General features: G+C 34.5%; 1 protein-coding gene across 1 annotated transcript in view; it reads right to left on the bottom strand.

The window, feature by feature from the left end:
• Positions 1–14,763, bottom strand: part of LOC579837 (vascular endothelial growth factor receptor 1) — a 57,608-nt gene extending 42,845 nt beyond the window's left edge. Inside the window, exon 1 of the mRNA XM_779931.5 lies at positions 14,424–14,763. Within this exon, the coding sequence (XP_785024.4) occupies positions 14,424–14,493 (70 nt within the window). The 5' untranslated portion in view covers positions 14,494–14,763. The remainder of the gene's footprint in view (positions 1–14,423) is intronic.
• Positions 14,764–15,733: the final 970 nt, after the last annotated feature.

The following is a 15,733-nucleotide window of genomic DNA, read 5'->3' as shown; positions in this document are numbered from 1 at the left end:
AGGAAATATGAACAGATAAAAGGAACAAGGGAGGAAACTGTGAATTGTTAAGCACTGGAGACAGATGGAGAGAAGAGAGAGGGGAGAGATAGAGAGAGAAAGAGAGAGAGAGAGAGAGAGAGATAGATAGAGAGAGAGAGAGAGAGAGAGAGAGAGAGAGAGGGGGGGGGGTGGAGGGATGAAGAGGGGGAGAAGGTTCAATCTATATATCTGACTTTAGTTCTAATGTATTATTATGACAACCTACTCACAAGTTTTTGATGGTCATAATTTGTGATGGGCATTACTGTCAAACAAGCATCTTGTATTTCAGGATCTTTTTGACAAGTGTGTTTATATTACAAAGAGTAACCTACATCCTCACACTCACAGTTTGGATTCATGCCATTATTGTAGTCTTTCTCTGTCTTGCAATCCATGACAAGTAACCATATCATCTAAGTTTAATTTTTAACATTCTAATTTTAAGATTTATATCTTTTATTCTTTCAACATAATTCTAATTTTGTATACAATATGACCGAATTGGAAGATGTTGTTCCTTTATTTTACAAATCTAGAGGATTGTGGCTTATTTTGTGTATATGGACTTGACATATGATTTGCTTCTTCTGAAACTATTCGAAAATAGGCTGATCTAAAATGAGAAAACAATAAACGACCAATGAGAACATACATATACATGTATAATTGTATACCGGTAGTCAGGTGAAGATTGTAGCAAATACATACTTAAGTATATATACAAACAAGTTTTTAGGAAACTGGAAAGGCCCTGAAGACAAAAGGAGGAGAACTGAACTTCCACATCTTGAATTATTTAGGTCTTTTGACGTAGGACTGAAACTTAAACTATTGTTCATTTTGTAAACAGAATACATTTGTGTATTTGTAGGTGTGTATTCTTTACTACAAGCTTTCTATCACTGAGCAAACAGGAATCAAAAGCATTGAAACAGATTGCTATCAAATTCTCCTTGGAGTTGGAGCACCAATTATCGGCCAGGCTCAACCCTTATCACATGAGCCCACATGGTAGTAACGAACATCTGGTAGTCTACATTCAGGCATTCTCATCAATTATCCATTTAGTAGATAGGATACCTTGGACGAGAGGATCTGTTCTGATCATCACGCTTTATCACGTTATCTCACCTCTGCACCAGCATAAGAACATACATATCCCTGGTATAACACTGATAGCCATGCCATTACAATACTAACTCTACAGCGTATAGACTTGAGTTCAATGATGTCTGCTGACTGAGTCAGTCTGATGTGCTGTTTACACTTGAATTTGTATATTTACCAACTGATTTTTTTTTCTTTCTAAAATATGGAACGATTACTGATTTACAAGTACACCCTAATTTGTTTTAATAAGAAGCAAATAATTGTCTGGTCAATTCACATAACTGGATTCTCTCACCACAAAAATACAATATGGGTAAAGGAATTACTGAAGTGAAAAACTGCAGCAACAAAATTGTCTATAGCTCTTACTTCAACCGATCCTGTCATTCACCATTTCTAAATATAAAATTTGCAGCTTCTTTTATCTCACACATTCCAATAAAATGAACATTCCGATTCAACATTCATTTTAAGGAGTGCCCCTCCAGTAACATGAAAGAGCCTATTTTTACAATCTTTTTCCTCTAGTTCCCCCCCCCCCCCCTCTTTAATCAGATGGAGACAGGTGTAGCCACCAAGGGCATAGGCCTCTTTCTAAAATAGTACAAGGGTGATGGTAGGTGATCAATGACCTTCATTGAAGAGGAAATATCCTTCTAAAGTTTGTGACTTGACTTGGCTTTGGCCCTGCTTTGCATGGAGCTAGACTTGGTGAAAATGTCATTGACACAAATTACTACAACAGATGCAAAGAACATTAAACATGGCATGTGTGTAACAGTTTCTTCCATGTACATTATGTACAGAAGTTAGCAAAAGGTGCTTGCTTTCAAATTGTAGAAAAAGAGATATCCCTCCATTGCTACCCTTCTTGAGGTAGTGTACATGATTACAAACTTACAATACACAAGCACAAAAAAAGACAAAATAATGCACACAAACTTTTTCAAGTTTGTCTCATTCTTATTGTACATTTTCCTTCTCCATTCCAATTTTGTTCTCTCTCTTATTCTAGATTTTCCTTCTCTATTCTAAATTCTCTCTCTCATTTTCTCTAAATGTTTTTCCAAATCAAGTTCTTCCTTTCCCATTTCCTAAATAGATCCTTTTACTTTTTAAACTATTCTTGATCTGCCTGATTTTTTGTATAATATAAAAAACACATATGAATAACATTTTTGGGGTACAACTAAATACTTTTCAGTTCATTCCATCGTTTACAGTACTTAGTAGATTTCAGTTTTTACCAACTCATTTATGTACTGTATGCTTGCTGGTATGCAGTCACTTTTTTAAAAGTTCTCCCTATTTTTCTGCAAGGCTCTAAACAGATCATTTTTGTATAACTTGAAGGGGAAGTAACTCCTTCTATTGAACATGTTTCCTTGGTACTATTTGCAATATTTTGCTCCTCTCTCTAAACTTGAACCCCCTCCACTCATCTCTATCACAGATGATGTCGGAAGCAATCCTATGAGAATGTCCTGTAGTAGAGATTATACTCTCCCCTATAATTCAAAGCATATGCCTAGTGCAGTTTATCTCTGCCAGCAGACTGATCAATCGCCATTGACCTTTACTGCCCCCTACAAACACAACTTTGGAAAGAAAGGCCTATTCCTAAACCACAGCATTCTGTAGTTATCCTTTTTGTTTGTAAAACTTTTTTTTTTTTAGTTTTCTGTTTATTTTATTTTCTCCTAAACTTATTTACACTCAATCATAGTCTGGGAGTATGTTTCCAACATTTGTATGCCTAAACTATTCAGTTTCATCATTTCTCATTTGTATCCATATATTATTCAATATTCATTATATCATTTTTTTCCTCTCTCTATCTCTCTCTCTCTCTATCCCTTTCTCTCCCTGTGTATTCAGCCTTTGAATGCATTAATATATTCACCTAGTCCTTTATTTTTGTATTTCTTTCCTTCCTTCCTCCTTCCCCCTTCCTTTCTTCTTTCCTTCCTTTCTTCTGTCATTTATTAATGCTAAATTGTAACCTTCCATTCATTCCTCCTGTCTCCTTCCTTGGTCACTTCTTGACCTCTCTCTCTGTGAATAACAGCTCCCCCCACCAACCCCCCCCCCCCCCCCCCCCCCCCCCCTTCACAATCGAAATGAACACCTTTCACCTGTTTTCAGAAACTATACTGCACTGTAATGGCAGTGAATGAATAATAGTAATCTTTTGTGTGTGTGTGGAGGTGGGCACAACATAATAGCCATGAATCATAACATAGGCCTTGGCCTGGTCAAAATCAAGATTATCTGCCCAACTGACCACATCAGAAGGTCAAGATCAAGATTATCTATCACTCATGCCCAACTGACCACATCAGAGTCCTTCATCAAATGAAATGACTTTATGTTGAGGATTTAAGTAATCAAGTTGATGTTCAATTGACAGAGGCACATAACTGTAGGCCTATACATGTACCATGGTAAACTGACTAAAATTAGACAAAGTTCAATTATGAAATTTCTACCTCAGTCAGTTTAATTGCATTCAATAAGCCATGCTCTCAACAATTTATTTCACATAAACAATTTATTATCAATCACATGGCCATTTTCAAACTTTTTGCTGATGAATACATTCATTACCCATGAAAGTTTATGAAAATTATGAAAACTAATTAAAGTGTAAAATGGAGCCAGAGGTCCAATATACCTATAAATATAAATAACAATGAGTCTCTCTGATACTAAAAAAAAAAAAAAAGCAAAAATATTTAACTTGCAACTGCATCATATACAGTAGTGTGATACTTACAAAAATTAAATGTATAAAATGAATCATGGTCAGCATGGTCAGTGATGCATGACCAAAGCCCTCTCTTTGGGGCTCTTTTGGGGTTTGGGGGAAATTGCCCTCAGACCCCATAAATAAACCCATTATTGCCTACAGGAACCTGCTGCTCCCTGTGTTAATGCCTAAGGAAAAGAGACAATTCAGTATTCAACAGCTTAACTTACTAAATGCATGAGGCTGTGGAAAGTTTGTATTATAATCGTACATTGTCTTTGATATGAATGATCATCACCCTGGACCTTTCAATTTGTTTTATGACATTTAAGATGAATTGATGTGACAAGGTACCATGACTAATACCATATTCTGTTAGTTTATTCTGACACTAAGTGAGTCAGGTCCACAGATCAAGTCAATATGTTTACTCACAAAATATCACCAGAATGTCATGAAAGATGAAGGGAAAATAACAAAATGAGAGTAGTTTAAACTTTAAACTTTAAAGTGCTTATCGTACAATATATCGTAAGGGCCAAACTGAAGTTTACCAGAATATGTGAAAGATATTATAGACAATTTTTTAATTAATGTGACAAGGTTTATGATTGATAGGATGATTTCTCATCTTTTTTAAACCATCAGATCGAATTCTGTCCACAATACATTGTACATGTAGCTGGTCTGGAAAGGAACTTTTCGCTGATGGGCAAAGGACTATGAGTGAGCCAAGGTGACATGAAATTTGATTTTATTAATAACTGAAGGACAAAGCTCTCTCACTTGGTATTTTAATGGGTCATTACCATGATATCAGCCTCAGCCTCTTCTACAATCTCTTTAATATTAAATTCCCAAAACGGTGAAGGATATGAACCTTCACCATTCATAATCTTTTGCCTGATACAACATGTACATGTTAAAGGTAAAGTTGAGTTCTGGTCAATCCATTAAATTGTTTAAAAAAACTACCTGGAAGCAACAGGGAAAAGTTGATCTCAATCTCTGATTCAACTACTTATGAGAAGATATCGACTATTATAAGGAACTTACAGTATATTCTAATATAACTAAACAATTCAAATATCAATTAATTTTACTTTTAAATCTTTGTATTGCATTATAAGAGCTGAATTCAATGTCAGTTATACCATGGACCTACTAAGAGTTATATTGTTATACCAGAGAAGAGTTACAGACATGTCTCTGCTTTAATATGTACAGTCTCAATCCAGAAACTGAACAGTGCCATGAATTCATGAACTACATGTAAAACTACTGTATTAGTAACAAAATTATCTGTGTTTAAATCAAGTATGATGCACTACCAGGCGTCATTGAGTCCATGACTAATGGGTTTATTTTTGTCACTCTTTGACCCAAGAGTAGCACAAGTTCAAATAAATCCATTACATCAAAATACTGTACATCAACCTCTGAAATTCCATCACACCAATATTATTGTGTCCATACCAAAAAAAAGTGCATTACTGTAAACTCAGAGCTCCCTTGTTATTGCTATGAAGTCAATACTTTCTATCAGAATACTGTTTAGGCCTGTTAATGAAACAGAGAGTATCTTAAATAAAGCAATTTTACAACAAAACAAAATTAAGTAAAATATTCTGTAGGAATTGTCTACCGGTATATCCTATGAGCATGATAAGTATGATTCAGTTAAAAACAGCATAGTTGTAATTTCCTTTTACATTTTTTCAGCTTTCAAAACTGATGTAGCAGTCAGAGCTCATGGTCACTCAAACATGTCAAGTAGGTGGACTGTTTCTTAGCAAACTCACTTCTCCTGGGGGTGTTTCGTAAAGCTGTTCGTAAAGTTACGCATGACTTTATGAACGACTTGTATATGAAGTGCCAGAGAGGATGCCCAAAGTGTTTCCTGATGTTTTAACAAAGTTTGACTATATTTCCAATAACCTTAATTAAATTATGGCAAAAAAGTAAACTTTGCATTAAAAACGTTTCAGAATGTCAATCTACATCTGCACAGTTCAACTTTAGTTGATGCAGTTAATAATGATTGAGCATCCCATTTGGCTTTTCATATTTAAGTCATTTGTAAAGTCATGCGTAACTTTACGAACAGCTTTATGAAACACCCCTCAGGTCATTGAACCCATCTTACTAAGAAGGATGTGAGCAACTAGAAGTGTGTCAGAGGTCATTATCATTTGATTTCCTTACAATGAGTAGACATCCTAATCATACATGATTGGCTTCATAAACAATCAGAAAGAGGTTTGTCAGTAAACCAAAGGATATTATTCTAATGAGAGTGCTGAGAGAATTGATTATGCTTGGTTACAATGTGTGGTTCTTGAGGTCTTGAGGTGATGTAAGCTTATTAACATTTTATCCAGGAGCACACAGTCAAGAAGAAACCCCAAAACTCTTAGGAAAACAATGCAACAGAATATAAAATAAACGTGTAAATGTCCGATAATTAGTGCTTAGAATTGTAATGAAAATCACAAATCAGTCCGATTGATGTTTTATTTTGAAAGACGTTAAATATTTCTTTTAACAATATGAACATGAATGTATGAAGAGTTTCCCCATCAACATACATTTGATATCATGTAATGTAAACATTCTTTAAAACCTTGTTGAATTCCGAAATTGGAATACAGCACATTCAACATCTAACGTTCCTCAGCACACACATACATGTATTACACGTGTATAATAACTTCTGTGCAATTACAACACACAAGTACAGGATGTGCCTATTTACAGGGCATTATAAAGTGATAGTTAGTTAGGCTCGCTGACTGACACAGGAGAGGTGCTATGTTGCCCCTCCCTTTCACCCCTTAAACACCCCTAGTCAAAGGAGACAGTGGTAATGACTTGTTAACTCTCATTTCCATTCATACAAACTTGACACTTCCATTCTGTGCTGACATACTGTAATGCACAAAAGTATATTTGCTGTGACATGGCATCCAAGGAAATGTTACATAAAGAAGTATATGAGTGAGAAGTATTTGTCAGAATAGTATATGCTACACGATATATTGCCACAGTAATACATGTATGTTATGTTAAACATCTTTAATCTATATGATAACCATAATATATCAATATTTTGAAGAAGGAAATGATATAAATGCACCTACATACATGTAGAATGTATACAAAATGAAGAAAGTATTATCTTTGTGAAAGTATTATCTTTGATATTTTCACAAAGAATGGCAATTTTAAGCTCATTTCAAATTCCACTATAAACTTAAAATCATGAGTATTCTGGAAATTTGAATAAGTTTAAATAGACATTTGAGTCAGATTTTCATAAATTTGCTATGTTTATTGTACTGATTGAAAGGACAGTTAAATAATGGGTCAGTTTACATTGTATCCTTATAAATACATACTGTAATCCATGCTAAATCGTCAATGAAATTGTCTTCACCTGATGTGAACAGAGCTCAATAGCACAAAATGTTTAAATATTTATTTTATTCTGTCACTATATCTTTGCAATGTTATTTGAATTCGATAATATCCAAGATAATATAGAATTTCGAAAAGAAAACCACAATCACAGCTCAACTATATAAAATGTATTCAGTGGTACTCATAAGATTTTTCTTTTCATTCTTATCCCCCCCCCCCCCAAAAAAAAATGATAAACAAATGTAGCTTCCACTTTAATTCATGTTGTCAGTAGATGCTTCTCTCATGGCCGGCCATCATTCAATGACTCACTGGAGCATTGATGACTGTATGATATATCATAGAGGAATGTGGTATAGGAAAAGCACATGTACCCTAACAACATGATATCAAACATAAACTACAAGTGCACATGTAACTATTATACCATTGAATATTAGCACAGCAGAGTACAGTACATGCATTTCACCTACAGAATGTAATCTGTTTAAAATTTATTCTAAATGCATATACATGTAAAGGCTGCAAGCAAAAAAGTAATAAGATATAAATAAATAAATTAATTAATAAAAACAAGTATTGACACAATAATCTGTTGATTAAAATTGATTATACAAAAATAAAATATTCATTATATGTGATCACTCAACAAAATAAATGTAAGAATTCAAGTGGGAAATAAGACCAAAAAAAATTGACACACATTTGACAAAGATCTCAAACTCTAATCAAAGTCATATTTAAAAAAAATGTTAACTGTGTAACAATAAAAAGGCTATATGATGGACATTGGTTTTGTGTCTATGATGTAGCCATTAGAGGCATCAAGCCATCAGGCCATCGGGCCATCAGTGACTGACTCTCAAACAGACTATCAGCAAACAGATGGATCTGCTCTGGTTCACAGAATCCACTATGCCATGGCAAATGATCCCTTTACAGAACAAATACTTGACTGGTTCTTAATCTCTCTCTGTCTGTCATCCATACTCATATCTCAGATAACTTCCATTGATTGATTGATAGTTAAACAATCTCTGTGTACAGGTTCAACTCTTATCACTAACCCTATCAATGCCAATCAGGTGCTGTATCATACAAAGATCCAGTTGTATTTAGTGTTGCGGGAATGAGGGGGTTAATATACAAATATTCATTCAGTGAATGAACTTTTATGAAGTGTGTAAATAGACATAAACAATAAATGGTATGCAGTGTAAATAAGATACAGGATGATAATCACTTTACATAACATGGTGCATTGTTGTAGTGAGTCCACTTGTAAGTGTGTAAAAGATATATTATCTGAAAGTACTGAAACAAGAAGTAAATTTGAATGAAACGAGCTAAATTATTTGAATGAAATGTACGCAAAATATGTTAATATCTTATACAGACAGTAGCCTAGTACCGGTAGGCATTTCACAAGCAAAAGGTTTGAAAATCTGCAATAAAAAGGTAACTGAGAATCGTATCTAGGGTTATACAAATGTCAAAATAAGTTTATACATCAAATGGGTATATACCACATCTTCTGTTAATAATTTCTTAAACATTTACTTTACAGAGCAAATGTAATTTTAATGTACGTGAGGTGAGTTAAAGAAAGTGAGTAGGTATAGGCTACACTGATTGCCTTTATTGATTGGAGTTCTTTGCTTAAAGATGAAGTTGAGTTCTGGTCATGCGATTACATTGTGAAAGAAAAGGTGTGGAACGCATCAGAAAAAGTTGATCATGTAGCATGTAAGTATTGGTGTGCACTGCAAGGTTCTGGAGTCATCAAATTCATAACAAATTTGGCTCAGTTTTGGTAAAGTAACAAGCACACTACACAGAAAGATGTATATGGGACAATACAAATGGTGTCGGGGCTAGTACTACTTGATTTCCTTATCTTTCTATGCTCATTACTCAGCCAGTATACATTTTCTTCCAAAATTGTTTGGCACATGACATTTCGTCGCTGTTTTCACGAAGTGACGGTAGTGAATAAAAATTGCATTCACTTTGCGTTACGATTTTCCTCGCTACCGTCACTTTGTGAAAACAAAGGACAATTTATTTGTAATCTTGAACATTCAGTGTAAATTTTGTTAGATTCTGTGAGAATTGATTTTCTTTTTTTAACCAGAACTAAAGTTTATCTTTAAAGGTTTTGGGATAAACCACATAAATCTGTGGGTGTAATTCTGCCTTGGCCCACCAACTCCACTCATCCTATCCATAATTCAACCAGACTGAGAATGCTAGAAACAGGATATTTTGGGCTACTTTGCAGGCAACAAGCTCGACTGATATCGACAAAACAAGAAGTGCAAGTTTGAGTCATTCTAAAGTGATACCAGACAACCTAAGATATTGAAACCTTCCAAGAAAGATAGCATCAGTAAAATGTACGCAAGTTTAGATCATTCACAGCAATCAAACTTGACAAATTATAAGGATGTAGTTATTTAAATAAAACATATATAAGGACTATTCTTAGCCATGACATTTCACTACATTTCTTGGTATGGGCAGGGGTGTTCCTGGTCTGGGATGACTGGCTTAGATTGTCACTTTCATTTCCAAAAAGTATTTCTTTTCTTTGTATTTTTGTTATGTCATGTTCTAGCAGAGGTACAGAACTGTAATTTATGAAGGTCCATTACAAGATACCAGTCATAGACTTTTTGTTTCTTTCTAAAAGATTATTTTGACATTATTTATGAGAAACAAGACAACCTCCTGCATTATAAGAAGATCTCTATCTTAAAATCACTATCTACAGTAATAAATCTCTGTATAATGCCAGCTAGCGAAATTGTATCAACCTGGAAAAGTTGGTTTCATAAACAATTGTGAGAGAGTATTGGAATGCTGTTTCTTGTAAAGTCAAGTTGAATATCAATCAAATACATCAGGTATTTTTTTCTGTTCTCTTTCTTTTTTGTGGAAACACACATGCACCTGTTTAATTTGGCATATAATCAATTGGTCTTTCATTTTTGTATGTTCCATCTAACTCCTGCTCTTTTGTTTATAATGCAGATGCTTTTAGGTGATTTCCTTCTTTTTCTTTTTTTTTCACAGGTGCTGCTTGAGCATTTGATTTGAGTGGATTCAGCACATTACAAATTTTACATATTATTATTATTATTATTATCATTATTAATTTATTATCAAAGAAAAATTAAAAATTAAATGAACTATGATCTCTCCTTTTTTCTGACAAAGCATACACATACAAGGCTTACAACTTAAAAGCATTATCAAAAAATGATTATAGACAAAAATCCTTAAACTACATGTATTTCAATTTACATGAAGGCCTATGCTGAAAAACCCAACAAATACTGCATATCATTTAATACTTCAGAATCAAGGATATAAGAGTGACAGGTACATCTACATGTATTAGAGTAGTCATGTTTTCATCACTAGATTACATTTATCAACGTTCATCTTTGCCACTGATGAAAAATCTCCTATAGCAATCAGTAAATCATTCCTGTTTAAATCCGCACCAACCCTGCCTGGAAGCATTTACCTCTTTCTCTCTCACTCACTTCATCAAAAATCTTTCTTATCCTTCCTTTCAAGCTGAAAGCACATGCCTGGATGTATTTCCTAACTGTGTTATCCAATTGCTACACATAAGTGATCTATTGCTGAGTCAGGTAAGAGAGTGTTAAAACTCATCAAGCAGGCCATGAGCAGGCAGAATCTAAGATCTATACATCAAGAATATAAACCAGAATCCTAAAATAGATGCATGATGAAGAACAGCTCCATTGATAAGATACAGTGGTAGACTTCAAATATATAAGCCTATATAGTATATAAACATATTAGGAACAAAATACTATCACATTATCTAAACAAAACGACTTTAAAATAATTAAAAGTTGAAGTTGAATTTAAAAAAAATTATCATGCAAACTGTAAGAATAAAATAGCAAGCACGTCTTTGAAAGGTATTATATTTCATTTTGAGTAGGCCTTTTCAGAATTTATTATTCTAAATAATGAAATACCACTATTAGCAAATGCATAAAGTCATTTTATTTGCCTTTTTTCTCTATTATTCCATTATAAACAATACTGAAACTATAAGTACCTCCTTAGTGAAAGTTTGTTAAAATTCCTAAATTGTATTTTTCAAAAGGGAGCCACAATATGAAAGATTTTGGTTGGATTCCTCCATATTCTTTGTATCCTATACCACCTGTTGTGCTTCTGATGAATATGTTTTGGCAACCGATCTGACAAAAGGAAGACTAAACGAGAAAAACAAGGTGGTCCCATATAAGGAGACATATTCATGCCAAATTCAAAATACTAAACATGTCAATAATCTTTGTTTGATTAGATTTAGACAGATTTGTTCCTGCTTATAAGGCCAAAGGATAGATCTACCATTGAACAAATTAATCATTTTTGAAATATTATTAGGAAAGTAATAGTCATTTTGAGATTTGTATGTATACATGTAAGCCTAAATTAATTTAGCCTATTTTATGGAAAATTAAAATATTACAAAAACTGGGGACTGATGGCTACAACATGTATCATATGTGTATTTTCCTTCATATACGCTAGGTGTTCCACACATTTATCCTAAGTTGCAGGGAAAAAAATACTGCATGATTTCTCAGAACAAGATCACTGTCCAGACTGCAAGAAAGTAGTAAAAGTGAGTTGCCAAATGTGGGCAGATACACACATGATGGATGCAAGATTGTAGAAGAAGAAGATGGATGTTTGAGAGGATGGGTGTTAGAGAGAGGCAATGACCTAGATGTCATATGGTGTTGATCAGAGTGTTGAAACAAACACTAGAAGATTCCTGGCAAGCAATGATGATTGAAACACACATGGTGACAGAGAGAGAGCAAAGGAGAGAGAGAGAGAGAGAGAGAGAGAGCAAAGGAGAGAGAGAAGAGAGAGAGAGAGAGAGAGAGAGAGAGAGAGAGAGAGAAGATTAACATCATCAAAGGAGTTATTTTCTAAAGAGAGGGCTCAAGCAAGCCAGTGTGTAAGATCTTTGTGTAATCCATTGAGCCAATGTATAAAGCCTGAGAGGGGATTAGTAAAGCAAACCTGTTGATGGAGTAGAAATATAAAACAAAAACAGAACAAAATCATTTTGGGATGTAGTCCATGATGTTTACAATACAATAGCATGGACCTACATTGGCTATATTATATTATCTAAACTTGATAAAGTGAACTTTGTTTTAATTAATATATGAAACTATTTGAAAGAAGACATCTCTGGTTGTGATGATCATATTGAACCCTTGGTAGAAAGCTAATATTACAGTGAGAATAACATTTCAGCAGACTTTTGTGGAATTATTACATCACCACTGATCTCAGGGATTCAAATATCTCAAAGTCATATAGAGAACAGATGAGTGAGTATCTTGTATTCAAAATAGGCTATTTAGGAAAGTAAAGTGACAACAAAGAGCAAATAATTATGAAAGTCAACATTAGAAATTTTAACTGCATTAGCTATGTAGCCCTTCTTTTAAAATAAAATTGACCATATAGCAAGATAGTGAATTATTTTCTGTATTCTATTGATGACAAAAAACTCCTGCTTATATGGCATGTCTTGGCTCTCCTAGAATGTTGCCATATTCTTCTTTACAACAGCAAATCTACCACTGACTTTGAAGCTGGTAATTTAAATATAAAATAGATTTGAATATGCATGTGAATGGATGTATGCGTGTGTGTGTGTGGGGGGGGGGGGTCACCATGCAGCATAATTATAGTAAATTTGTCTGTGGGTGGGGTCATTATGAAGCAACTAGTGAAGATTTGTTTATAGAGGGGGTCACTACAAGTGAAGCATCTATAGAAGATTTGTTTGTGGGTGGGGCAATCACTGGATAACAGCCAACCTAATTTGTCTGACCTTGTGTGGTTGAGGGGAATAATTCTTCAGATAGTACATGATACCCAAACTCATGTGCTTCCAATTTTGAAAAACACCAGTGGCACAGCACAGCACAAACATCCTCACTTGGGCCAACCCCATTTGGAAATAGATAAGAGAAGAGTTATCTCAAATATTGGGACTTCATCTGGACCATAAATATGCCCCCCCCCCCTCCAACTCCTATAACCACATGATAAATCATCTGTAACTAAAACATTTACAAGAAAGGTCCTCTACAGCAGTTGCTAATATTGTGTAGTGTAGAATCATTGGTGTTTATTCATAAAGGGCCTATACTTCATTAACAAGAAAACATCTTCCACTATAAACATGAATGCCAACAAACTATAAACTAAAAATGAAATGATAGAGAAGCATCAGACTATAATCAGATATACAGAAAATCATAGGGTCCTGTGTAGCCTATATAATTTACGATACAATGTATTTCTGAGATTTCAAAACCTAAAATACAGAACCTTTGAAGCATTTCACAATCATTCACAAAATAACTTTGGTTATAATTACAGGCAGTAGTATACCATCACAATTGTAATCACTGTCATGGTATTGACTGATTGATGTAGAAAAAACATGCATTTTGATCATCATGTGGACTTATTAAAGTTGCTGAATCTTCCACTACTTCAACAACAAATGTTTTAGACATAATTTGTTGCACTTTCAATAACAGAATATTAGTAACAGACGCTCAATTACAATGTTTGTCCTATTTAAATCAAGAAAATGAAGCGGTAGACGTTCAGGCGGTGCATTTCTCTGACAACAAGATGGTTAAAAGATGTTTCAAAATGATAAGGATCCAAGCCGCGTCCTCAAAGTGAGAGATATCGGCCACCTGTTAGCCGCCCTAACCAGCCCAACCATTATACGACAGAGTCTGCTCACTTTGAAGATCTTCTTTGGAATCTAGATAATAAAGCAGACGACAAAGCTGCTGCGCGACTTCTAATAGTTTAGTCTGCCAAAACACTCCAAAACTTATTCATTATGCCAATAAGAATAAACGTATCACTTCATAACAGACATACACACCTTGGAAAGTACTTTTAACAACCTCATTCTCTCTCTTTTCTCAAAGTTCGTTCAATTTTGCTGACCTAGCCATCCTGATGGACGACCGTCAAGATCCCAATTTTAACGCACTTCCTAGCCGCTACTTACCCGTCGCTGAGTACACGATCGACAGGATCAAAACGGTGCACGTGAAAACGACAATCCACTTTGAAATCATTTTTCCAGCATCTGAACTAGCACCTAAAGTGTATTATTCCAATGAAATCCGTGGCATGGATTGTAAATTACGGAATAGTTATCCAATAACGACTTCAAAAATTGAAATCATGGGGTTATATCCATTGAAATGCAGGTAAGTTTAGTCTTCGCACGTAATCATTATGCTATCTGAATACAAGAGTAATACTCATTCTCTATGGCCAATCGACGCGCACGTATAGAGTGAACGTAAGTATATTCCGTGCGGATGGACTGACTTACCAATGTATCATCAGAGCACGAGAGCGCGAGCGGAAACAGTTCATCAACCAAGAAAAAGTATTTACTTGCTCTTCCATGTAGCATGTATACACCCACTGTCGATTAGCAATATTATATCATTTCTAGACCATTTGAAATGCAAGAATTATTATTTTACTGCATAACATTTTCAGATATATTTGAAAATTATTATATTGGTTCATAAGTTACGTTTTTTTTTGTAATTGGTCGAGAAAGATCTTACAATTTAGTTCCAAACTTTTTGAAAGAGGAGTCCAAAAAGTACTTGTAGCGTCAAATGTGGGCGGGGCATATATTAAGTCAATCATCTCAAAGTTTTCTTGAGCTGAGGAGCGTGCGGTTCTCGTGCCGTGCGCGTTCCCAGCAGCGGGTGGCAAAATAACAGGATTTCGCGAATAATGACTGACTCATAAACATTCTGAGATATATCAAAGAAGAAATGACAGTCCATAGTTCTTTCAACACATTACACATTACTACTACTAATGTTGCTTTGGGTCCGTTTTCCTTGGTAAAACTTTGTTCTTATCAAAGTTTATTCCTTGTTAAACTGTGGAGCAATATCTAAAAATATATCTATGTAGACATATCGATTATAGTCTATTATGATGATAATGTTTATAATGAAACAACGAATCCATCATCAGTACGGATTCGTCGGTTCATGATAATTATGTACGACGAACTTGAACTCAATCACCATTATCATCATCGCCATTATCATCGACATCATCCTAATCATCATCATCATCATCACCTTCACCTGTTCCCCTACCCCTCCCTTCATACTTTTTCAAGTGTATAATGCACTGTGGAAATTGAGCGAAGCATTTCATTATGCTTATATTCATTCAGGCACTCATCCATGGGTGTATTACATTACAAACTTCAACTACAAACCTTATCAACATTAAAAAGAAGAAACTTCGAATGGGCAAGTCGTTTGGTCATTATAT

This window comes from Strongylocentrotus purpuratus, unplaced genomic scaffold, assembly GCF_000002235.5.
Source record: "Strongylocentrotus purpuratus isolate Spur 01 unplaced genomic scaffold, Spur_5.0 spur5_scaffold_11, whole genome shotgun sequence".
In the NCBI taxonomy this organism is placed as follows: Eukaryota; Metazoa; Echinodermata; class Echinoidea; order Camarodonta; family Strongylocentrotidae; genus Strongylocentrotus; species Strongylocentrotus purpuratus.
Note: the sequence above shows the minus strand (reverse complement) of the source record. Positions and strands in the feature narration are given on the sequence as shown.